This window comes from Myotis yumanensis, unplaced genomic scaffold, assembly GCF_028538775.1.
Source record: "Myotis yumanensis isolate MYYU_CA2020_CCGP unplaced genomic scaffold, mMyoYum1.0.hap1 SCAF_13, whole genome shotgun sequence".
Lineage (NCBI taxonomy): Eukaryota > Metazoa > Chordata > Mammalia > Chiroptera > Vespertilionidae > Myotis > Myotis yumanensis.
In genome coordinates, this window is record NW_027223764.1 from 53,071,998 (window position 1) to 53,082,885 (window position 10,888).

A 10,888-nucleotide genomic window follows, 5' to 3' on the forward strand; every position below is an offset into this window, starting at 1 on the left:
TAACAAAGGTAGTTTTGTGGTGAAGGTCTTTAAAGTATTTTGCTAAGTAAATAGACTCCTACATATAGCTTCATGCAAATTATAATTTCCTAATTCAGGATAAATTTCACTAGGTTAACATCCATTTGTATCATGAATGGGTCCTAGTTTTGATACCATGGCCCTTAGAAGGCAGGCCCGCAGTAAGTGTCAGGATATTCTGATGCTCACTGGGTTTTGTCCTTGTCAGGTCCTTGCGCTGCTGGATGCTCTGAGTACAGTGCACCGTCAGAAGATGAGGAAGGCCAAGGAGCAGCGGCACCTGCACAATAAAGAGCACTTCAAAGCAAAGCAGAAGGAGGAAGAAGAGAAACTGAAGCGGCAGAAGGATCTCAGGAAGAAGCTCTTTCGAATTCAGGGTCAAAAAGAAAAAAGAAATCAGAAGTCCAGCCTGAAGGGGCCTACGGAGCAGTTGAAATGAGCTCCAGACTGTCATTGCGTCTGCAGGCATGGGTGGTTTCAAGTATTGTAGCCCTTGTCAGTGACAGGTAGGGGCACTAGAACCAAGAAAGATCTCTGCTGGATTCATCTCCCATACTGTGCCTTTGAGAAGAGGAATGGAAATCTGCTGATAGGATACCAGTTTGTTCTCAACATCTGAGTTATGTCAAGATTTAAAGCAGTATAATTTGTGCCCAGCCAGTGTGGCTCAGTGGAGCATCAGCCTGTGAACCAGGAGGTCAGGGTTCAATTTCTGGTCAGGGCATATGCCCAGGTTGCGGGCTCGATCCCCAGTAAGGGGCATGCACGAGGCAGCCAATCAGTGATTCTCATCATTGATGTTTCTATCTCTTCCTCACCCTTCCTCTCTGAAATCAATAAAAATATATTTAAAAAATATTAAAACAATATAATCTGTGGTTTTGTAGATTCACATTTCTCTTAAATTTTTTGTACATAAAAAAATGATTAGAATTTAGCTTTGGCTTAATGTTTTCATTAGGGATGGATGCCTGATGATTGTGGGTACTTTATCACCTTCATGTGTCTTCCAGAAGGGGGGATATTAACTTCAAACCTCAGCTTTAAAGTAAAGTTATGGGGAAGGATGAAGGGTACAGCACAGCTGAGTTTCCTGCAGGCCACATGACGTGCAATAGTGCAACAACCCAGCTACAGATGGGAGAATCCAACAGCTTCTGTGAAGCCAGACTTAGAGACTTGCAAAAATGTAAAACTGTTACTTTCCTACAAATGGTTTTGCTTTCGAAAATATTTTTCACAAGAGTATGCTGTTTATATTATCGTATAATAAACTATTTTTTGTTCTTTAAGACAAATTATTAAATTTTTCTTAGCTCTAATTTCTTATGTAGTAAAAATTGATAGCTACAACCCACACAAAAACTCTGAGGACCTCTGTCATCTGTAGTTGAATTCTATTTTTATACCATGTGGTCAGTGATGATGCTTGATATGATTTCAGTATTCTTGAATTTAAGACTTATTTTGTATCCTAACATGTGGTCTATCTTTGAGAATGTCCCATGTGCACTTGAGAGTAATGTATATTCTGTTTTGGGATGAAATGTTCTGTGAGTATCAATTAAATCCGTCCAATTCAGAGTGCCATTTAAGGTTGCTGTTGCCGTGTTGGTTTTTTGTGTGGAAGTTCTATGCTTTGATGACAGTGGGGTGTTAAAATCTCCTACCATGACTATATTACTGTTGATCTTTTCCTTAATTTGCAACAAAATTTTCTTTCTGCATTTGGGTGCACATATGTTTGTTTGCAAGGGTTATATCTTGTTGGATCAGTCCCATTACTATTATGTAGTGATCTTTACCTCTTGTTATGACCTTTGTTTTGAAGTCTGTTTTGTCAGATACAAGCATTGCTACCCCCGCTATTTTTTTTCCGTTTCTATTTGCATGTAATATTTTTTCCCCCATCCCTTCACTTTCAGTCTGTGTATCTTTCATTCTGAGGTGGGTCTCTTGTAGACAGTATATATATGGGTCTTGCTTTCTTATCCATTCAGCTACCCTATGGCATTTGATCTATTTATAATTAAGGTTATTGTTGAAAGGTACTTATTGCCATTTTATTCTTTATACCTATGTTTCTCTCTATTTCTTCTTAAAGCAGGCCCTTTAACATTTCTTTCAATACTGATAATGAACTCCTTTAGCTTTTTTGGCGGTGTGGGGGGGGGGGGGGCTCTTATGTCACCTTCAATTTTAAATCATAGTTTTACTGGATAGAGTAGTCTTTGTTGTAGGTCATTGCTTTTTATCACTAAATATTTCATGCCAATCCCTTCTGTTGAGAAATCTGCTGACAGCCTTATGGAAGCTCCTTTGTAGGTAACTAATTGTTTTCTCTTGCTGCTTTCAGGAATCTCTCTTTGTCTTATCATCTTTGACATTTTAATTATGGTGTGTCTTAGTGTGCGCCTCTTTAGGATCATCTTGTTTGGGACTCTGTTTTCTGAACTTTTGTGACTTCTTCCCTCAATAGATTAGGAAAGTTTGCAGCCATTATTCAGTGTTTGATCCCTTGCTCACTTTCTTCTTTTTCTGGTATACCTATGATGTGGATGTTGTATGCTTGCTGTCTGACAGGTCCCCTAGACTTTTTCTCATTTTTTAACATTCTTTTCTCCTTTTGATGCTTTGCTCAGGTACGTACTGTTACCTTGTCTTCTATCGCTGATTCAGTCCTTTGCTTCATCTAACCTGCTGTTGATTCTTTCTTGTGTAGTCTTTATTTCAAATATTGTATTCTTCATTTTGAACTGGTTCTTTTTTATGGTTTCTATGTCCTATTTCATGCTTACTATCTCTTCTTTTTAAGTTCTCACATCATCAATCTTCTAAGGATCTTGGTCATTCTTATAACCAGTTTTTTAAACTCTGCATCTGATATTTTGGTTACTTCCATTCCATTTAATTCTTTTTCTGGAGATTTCTCTTGTTCTTTCATTTGGGGCATATTTCTTTGTCTCTCCATTTTGTCTTTGTATTAGGTAAATCTGCTATGACTTCTAAACTTGTTATAATGGCTATATGATGTAGGTGTCTTGTTGTGCTCCATGGCACAATCTTCCAGATAATGTGAGCTTGGTGCTCCAGGAATATTGTGGGTTTGTTGTAGTTGCATCTTGAATGCTGTTGGTCTTTTTTGTGGGTGAAATTAACCATTCATGCTAGTTGCTATAAGGGTAAACCTCAGTCACAGTGCATGAGATATTGCCCCCAAGGTGTAGTTCTCAGCAGGGTGTGGAATCCCTTTGGGATGTGCTACTTGTTCAACTAGTTGAGTTGAGCTCTGGTGTGGTCTGAATCCCACCACTGGTTGTGTTAGTTTTGTGTCCACTTGAGTGGGGTTCAGGTTAGGTTGATGTCACACATTGTGTGTAATAGGCCTTGGGCTAACTGGAGCTACCATGCTGTTTGTGGCTGTGTGTATTGGGCCAAGGTGTGTGTGGGAGGGGCCGATCTGTGTATAAGCATCAGCTTCCTCCAGCTTAGAGCCGGGGGCAGATCTGTGGAAGGACTGAGGCTCTCTGAGGTCTGCCTCCACCTGTCAGCTAGCTACTCTACCTCCCCTGAGATTGCCTGGTCTTCCTCCAGAGCCTTCTAAAGAAAGACTGTAGGGTGGGTCCAGGATGGCTATGACCTACAGACCCTTCCACAGGTTGTGAGCTCAGTAGGGTAGATCAAACAAGGTTGGGTGGGTAGGGTTGGTGGGTCTACTTGGGGGTCATGCAATCAGGCATTTAAGAAGGGGAAAGTGGCCCCTACACCAGGGCCATACTTCTCAGTCTCAGTCAGTGTCTCCAAGTCTAGCTTCCCCGGGAGGAGCACACTGCAGGTTTAGGTTGGGTGCATCCAGCTGTACCCACTACAGGAGCAAGCTCAGCCAGACAGTGCCAACGGGCTCAGGGGGACAGGTCAAAAGAGCCTCCCATTGGGGTAATGCTGGTCCAGCCAGCAAAATATGTCTAAGCCAGGGGTTCTCAACCTGTGGGTCGCTACCCCTTTGGGTATCGAACGACCCTTTCACAGGGGTCACCTAAGACCATCAGAAAACACATATATAATTACATAATGTTTTTGTGATTAATCACTATGCTTTAATTATGTTCAATTTGTAACAATGAAAATACATCCCACATATCAGATATTTACATGACGATTCATAACAGTAGCAAAATTACAGTTATGAAGTAGCAACGAAAATAATTTTATGGTTGGGGGTCACCACATGAGGAACTGTATTAAAGGGTCGTGGCATTAGGAAGGTTGAGAACCATTGGTCTAAGCACTTCATCCCCATCCTAGACAATAGCCTCAAGGGACTCACACTTTGAAGGTCCCAGCTCTTAGCTGCTCTCCTTTCCCTTCACAGAATTGAGCCCAGAGGGCTCGGGTATTGGTGCCTGGCAAGGCTGATCGAAACAGTCAATAGGGGATGGTGCCTGTAGGAGGGGCAGGCACTTCTTCCCCTTCTGGGGTAGCACAGGCTGGGATTGCAGGGAAGTTAGTGCCCACGCACGCTGTGAAGTAGCGATGCCCATCTGGTTCCTAGACAAAAGCTTCCCCAGGAGACACACTCAAAGTCTCAGCGCTGCACAGCACTCTGGTCCTGGTGTGTGGCTGAACTCGGCTGGCCATGTGATTCAAAGGTCGGGGAAGAGCACCATCTGTGCCTTCTTTCCAAAGCCACTCAATTTAGTCGTTGTCTGAGTCTCTGCCAAGAGCCTCCCCAGAAAAAAGGGCCCCAAAAGTCACTGCTGGGTACAGCCAGCAGACACCCCTATGGGACCCAAGAATGTGTCACCAGCAGTTGGGGGCCTAGCAGCGCATACCCAGGCTGATGCTGTAACAATAGGAATGCTCATCCCTAGGAAGGTGGCATCTAGGAGACCTAGACGGACTGAATCGTCACTGATTTTCAACACCAGATGCTATGCGGGCTCCTCTTCCCATCCGTTTTGCTCTGGGTTGGGAATCCCTGGGGAAAGGGAATTTTGAATCTACCATACCCCTCCGGCTTCTCAGCTGCCGCACTTGGGGCCAGCCCTTTCCAGGTCCACCCTTCTTATCAGTCTCTATGTGGCTGCTTCTGTAAGTCCTTGGTTATAATAGTTCAGTTCAGTTATCAGCCTTCTGTTGGTTATTCGGGTTGATTGCTCTATAATTTAGCTGTACATCTGGTTTGGGGCCCGGAGGAGGTGAGTGTAGCTTTCACCTACTCATCAGCTATCTGGGGATATCAGATTATCTATTTTATCTTGAGTAAATTCTCATAGGTTTTGATAGGAATTGATTTCATCTAGGTTGTCAATTTTAGGGGCATATAGTTAATTTTACGATTCCCTTACATTCTGTTTATTATCTTTGGGATCTTCAGTGCTATCACCTCTTTCATTGTTGATAGTGGTAATTTGTGTCTTCTCTACTTTTGTTCTTTGTCAGTCTTGCTGAAGGTTTATTAATTTTATTGATTTTTTTCTGTTTTCAATTTCATTGGTTTTTACTCTTTATGCCTCTATTTTTGTGCATTCCATGATTTTATTCTGCTTTTCTTTTTCTAATCGCTTAAGGTTGAGGCTTAGATGAATAATTTGAGGTTTTTCTTCTTTTCTAATATAAGCATTTAATGTTATACATATCCCTATAATCACTGTTTAGCTGCAAGTCACAACCTGCCTTCTATGGGTTGTGGTTACCAAGTTCCATCTACAATGCCCTGGCACTGTGATTGGGTCAGTCCCCTGTGTGTGCTGCCCAGTGGTCTGTGTGGAACCCGTACATTGATCTGTCTCTTAGGTCCAGGATATAAGATATGCTATTTAGGGTTGGATCTACACAAGCACATTTCAGGAGGGAGCCCAGGAGGTCATAGACAACATGTTGGATTCAATGCCCTGAAATCTTCCCACTCTTTTATTTACCTGATTCTTTCCAGTCCCTGTGGCTCTCCTTTGTAGCCCGGCACCCAAGAAACTGGGGCTTTGTTTATCCCACTATGTATCAAGACTATGCCCCATCCAGGGTCAAGGCAGTAAAAGAACCGAGAGAGTAAAAACAATAGTTTTAAAAGCCCACCCTACTTGGATCTCAGCTCTCCCTATCAGAAAAGGCAGTGCTTGTGGGCAGCAGGGGACTAAGGCATGAAAATATAGAATAAAGAAAAGGGGGCTTGGTCTCCCTGGGTGTTTGGAGACACTTTCCTGCTCCTCATCCTGAAGGGAAGGCTTTCCTGGGCTCTCTGTTCCCCCCGATGTCCACCTCCATGGTGAAGGCTGCCTGAGGCGAGGCTGTGAGACCGTGGGGAAAGGAAAAGGTAAAACTCAGCACCCACTCAGTTTAACTTTGAATTATTGTCTTTTTTCACCATTCTCCTGCTGTCACTTGATTTTAAAAAACCGCGAATTCCTTCTCCATTCATTCTGTCTAGATTTCAGAGTTGCATTTCAATGGGAAACAGAGAGTGAAATGTGCTTACTTCATTTTCCCCTAAATTGAAACCCACCCCCCTCTTTTTTCCTTAAAATAAACTACAGGTGAGGTCCTGAGTTCATTTTTTAAAATGTATTTTATTTTTAAGTAATTATAGATTCACAGGGATTTTGACAAAAAAGGTATAGAGCGGTTCCTTGTGCTCTTTCCCAGTTTTCTCCAGTGCTAACATCTGACATAACCATATATTATATCAAAATTAGGAAACCAACCTTGGCTCAACTGCAGCACTTACTCAGATTTCACAAGTTATTCATGTTCGCATCTGTGTGTGTGTGTGTATTCTGTGCAATATTTTCATGCGTGTAGCTTTGTGTACCTATCACTACAGTCATGGAACATAACTATATCATCACCACAAGGCTTACCCATGCTCCCACTATATTTAAGTTTTTTTAAAAACATATTTTTATTGATTTCAGAGAGGAAGGGAGTTAGAAACATCAATGATGATAGAAAATCATTGATTGGCTGTCTCCTGCACATCCCCTACTGGGGATGATCGAGCCCGCAAGCTGCACATGTGCCCTTGACGGGAATCGAACCCCGGACCCTTCAGTCCACAGGCCGATGCTCTGTCCACTGAGCCAAACCAGCTAGGGCCATGTTACCACTTCATAGCCACACGCCCCTTACCCTGGCCCTAATCTCTAGCAACTATCAGTCTGTTTTCCACCGCTGTAATTATGTTACTTCACAACTTCGTAGAGGCAGAATCATATCCTTTTTAAATTGGCTTATTTCAGCATAATTTTCTTGAATTATCCAAGTTGTTGCATGTATCAGAAGTTTGTTCTTGGTAAATACTGGATAGTATTCCATAATATGAAGGTACCACAGCTTGTTTAACCGTTCCCCATTGAAGGGCATTGGAGTAGTTCCCCATTTGGGGGTAATTCAAATAAAGCTGCTATGAATATTCATGTGAAATATTCTGTGTAGAAATAAGTTTTCACTTCTCCAGTATAGAAGCCCAAGGTTGCATTTTCTGGGTCATATGGTAAGTCCATTTATAGTTTTAGAAGAAACTGCCAAGCTATTTTCCAGAGTGACTGTACATTTCACACTCCCACCAGCAACGTATGGAGCTCTGGTTCTCTGCATCCTCACCAGCATTTGGTGTTACCACTTTTTAAAAAACAACTTTAATAGATGTGTAGTCATAGCTCATTGTGGTTTTAATTTGCGCTTCCCTAATGGCTAATGGTGTCGACCATGCTTTCATGTGCTTTTATGCCATCTGTATATCCTCGTTGGTCATGTATCTCTTCACATTCTTCATATCTTTTGTACATTTTCCTTTTGTTTATTTAACGTGGAGTTTTGATCATTCTTTACATATTTTAGCCACTAGTTCTTTGTTAGATTTGTGATTTGCAAATATTTTATTCCAGTCTGTAATTTGTCTTTTCGTCATCTTAACGGAATCTTTTGCAGAGCAAAATAATTTTAAATTTAATGTGGTCCAATTTATCAGTTTTTTCACATGTGGGTATACTTTTGATGTCAAATATAAGAACTCTTTGCCTAGTCCTTCCTTTCTATCCCCCACCCCCTTCTGCCAGTGCCTTGACCTTAGAATTTCCAGCCTTCAGAACTGTAAGAAAGAAATATCTGTTGTTTAAGCCACCCAGTTTATGGTGTGTTTGTTTTAGCAGATGAAATGGACTGAGGCGATGGGAGAAGAAAACCCAGGAACTCAGTGCAGGGTCACTCCTCACGCCTGTCCTTCCTGGACAGTCTGCCTACCTCTGTCCACCTTACAGAGTCCTGCTAGGCTTGTCTGGTAGGATATTTTCAGTGCACGTAGTCACATTCAGAGGGAAGGAGTCTACAGGTGAGTGTGCACCATCCTGTCATGGAATGCCCAGGCAATGTTTCAAGTATTTGGCATGTGTTGCCACAATGTCTGTCCCCTGAGGAGGGCATGACGATGTATATTCCTACAGCAATGTCTGCATGCATCCATTTTCTTCACCCAATGAAAACAGATAATGTAAGATTTTTGTTTTTAAATTTTGCTTTTGGTTTCTAATAAGATGAAAACCCATGAGAAATGCCTGGGGAGGCACAGCCCAGTGTGGTCAGGGCAGGAGGTGAGGCACATTTCGGAGTGGCATTTCAGGGTCAGGCTAGAGCAACTCCTCTCCTACCTGCACCGCCCTGGGGTGACTGGCTGCCCAGCACTGCTCTTGTGAGTTTACTCTTCGTAGGCTAAAAGGACAGGGAAGTTCCCCGAGGGGCAGAATAGGCCAGTGAGGATGAGCAAAAAAGGATGCTTGAACTATGTTATCTCACCCTATACTCTGACCTCCGGAGCACCCTGGCCACCTTCCCTAAACTTATATGGAAGGTATTGCCTGGGGATAAAGCTTTCTGTCCCTCCTCCCAAGTATCCTATGTAATAAAAGGCTAATATGCAAATCGACCAAATGGCAGAACAACCGGTCACTATGATGTGCACTGACCACCAGGGGGCAGATGCTCAATGCAGGAGCTGCCCCCTGGTGGTCAGTGCACTCCCACAGGGGTTGGGCCACTCGGCCTGAAGCCAGGCTCACGGCTGGCGAGTGCAGCAGCGGTGGTGGGAGCCTCTCCCGCCTCTGCAGCAGTGTTAAGGACCCCTCAGGGTGCGGGCCTAAACCAGTAGGTGGACATCCCCCGAGGGGTCCCGGACTTCGAGAGGGCGCAGGCCGGGCCGAGGCTCCCCCCCCCCCCCCCAATGTCATGCACTGGGCCTCTAGTACTAGACTAACCAAGGTGGCTGACCTTTCCCAGGGAAAGTGAGTGTCCATAGGGAAAAACTGAGACACAAGAAGAGTAAATTCTGAGAAAGACCACAAACTGAATACCAGAGGAAGCAGATAAATAGACAGAAAAGTATTTGCATGTGCATAATAAATATCCTCAGGAGGATATTGGAAATATGAGGCTAGACAGGCAGGTATGAAGAAGAACCAGCAGGGGATATTGGGTATGAACAATATAAGTGCCAAAATGATGGAGCAGAAGAACAAGTGAATGAATGGAGATCAGACTGAGGGTTCTTATAGAAGAGGTGAGGAAGGGGCCAACGAGATGGAGGGCTCAAAGGGGACAGAGATGAGAAGGAGAAGCGTTCACATTTACCTGAGTGCCAGGAGGGGAGGAGATCAGTAGATAAGAGAAAATATCTGAAAAAGACCAGAATTTTCCCAGTTCCTGCCATTGGTGAATGTGCTCACGGTTTTAATTTTTGTGTGTCTGGTAGGCACAAGAAATGTTTCATTATTGTTTAAATTTGCATTTTTATTAGATAACTGGAGGGCTTTAGTACATTTTCAAGTGTTTATTAGCCATCCTTATATCTTCTGTGATTTGTGCATACCCTTTGTTCATTTTTCTATTGGGTTTCATACCATATTGATTTTGTAAAAGATCCTTATATTCCGGATATGAATGCTGTGGCTGTTCATAGACCTTATAAATATTTTCCCTACTATGACTCTTGTCCTTTGACAAGTCCACAATGCCTTTCTTTGTACAGTGGTTTTAAGTGTTCATATAATCAAATTTTGAATTTTCCTTTATGGTTTTAGGTTTGGCTGAATCATTCCTACCTCTTTAATTACAAAAATGACCTTCCATTTTAAATATCCTCTTATTGTAAAAGCTCTTTCCACAAGTGTTCTAAATTTTTAATTTTTATTCTTTAGCTTAAAAATATTTAATTAGCAATTATTAAAGTGTTGCTTCTCTTTTCAAATTAATATTATCAGTTATACTTACTTACTTTTATTGATTGGTTTACCTGTAGTTTAATATTTTTGAAGTAACAAATGAATATATTTGGTTTTTAAACATCCCAGGAAGATAGGGAGAGTGTAGAGATAAGTTTCCTCATTAACTCTCCCCCAAACCTCTCACCTTACTCTCATCTCCATTACTAACGGTGCTGGTCTGTCTCATGTGTATCTTTCCGATTGGTCTCCTTCTAGTAGGCACTTACAGTCAGTCACACACCGTTATTTTCCTCCATTCAGGGTCTTTAACAATAAATGTTTTATTTGGAAACTGTTTTTTTCTATTACGAGTGTCTTGGGAGATCTTTCGATATCATCGCAGTGTGTGCGTGTGTGTGACATCCTTGTTCAGTTGGCTGGTCTTGTAGGAAGAACTGAGAGCTCCCTGCTTCCTCCTGTGACTAGGTAACATCCATTGCAGAAATCCCGCCTCTGAAGGCAGATGGACCCGCTCTGACACTTTGTTACTTACTTAGTTTTTTCTATGGTTATTGTTCTTTTCTCCCCCTGTTAAGCCGTTTCAGTGGCATACATATTCCAAGAAAATCTTTCATTTCATCCAGATGAAACAAATTGACCAGAATGAAGCTGTACCT

General features: G+C 42.3%; 1 protein-coding gene across 1 annotated transcript in view; it reads left to right on the forward strand.

The window, feature by feature from the left end:
* The window catches only part of BMS1 (BMS1 ribosome biogenesis factor), a 35,928-nt gene extending 34,312 nt beyond the window's left edge, over positions 1-1,616 (forward strand). The window contains exon 23 of the mRNA XM_070433108.1: positions 230-1,616. Within this exon, the coding sequence (XP_070289209.1) occupies positions 230-460 (231 nt within the window). The 3' untranslated portion in view covers positions 461-1,616. The remainder of the gene's footprint in view (positions 1-229) is intronic.
* Positions 1,617-10,888: the final 9,272 nt, after the last annotated feature.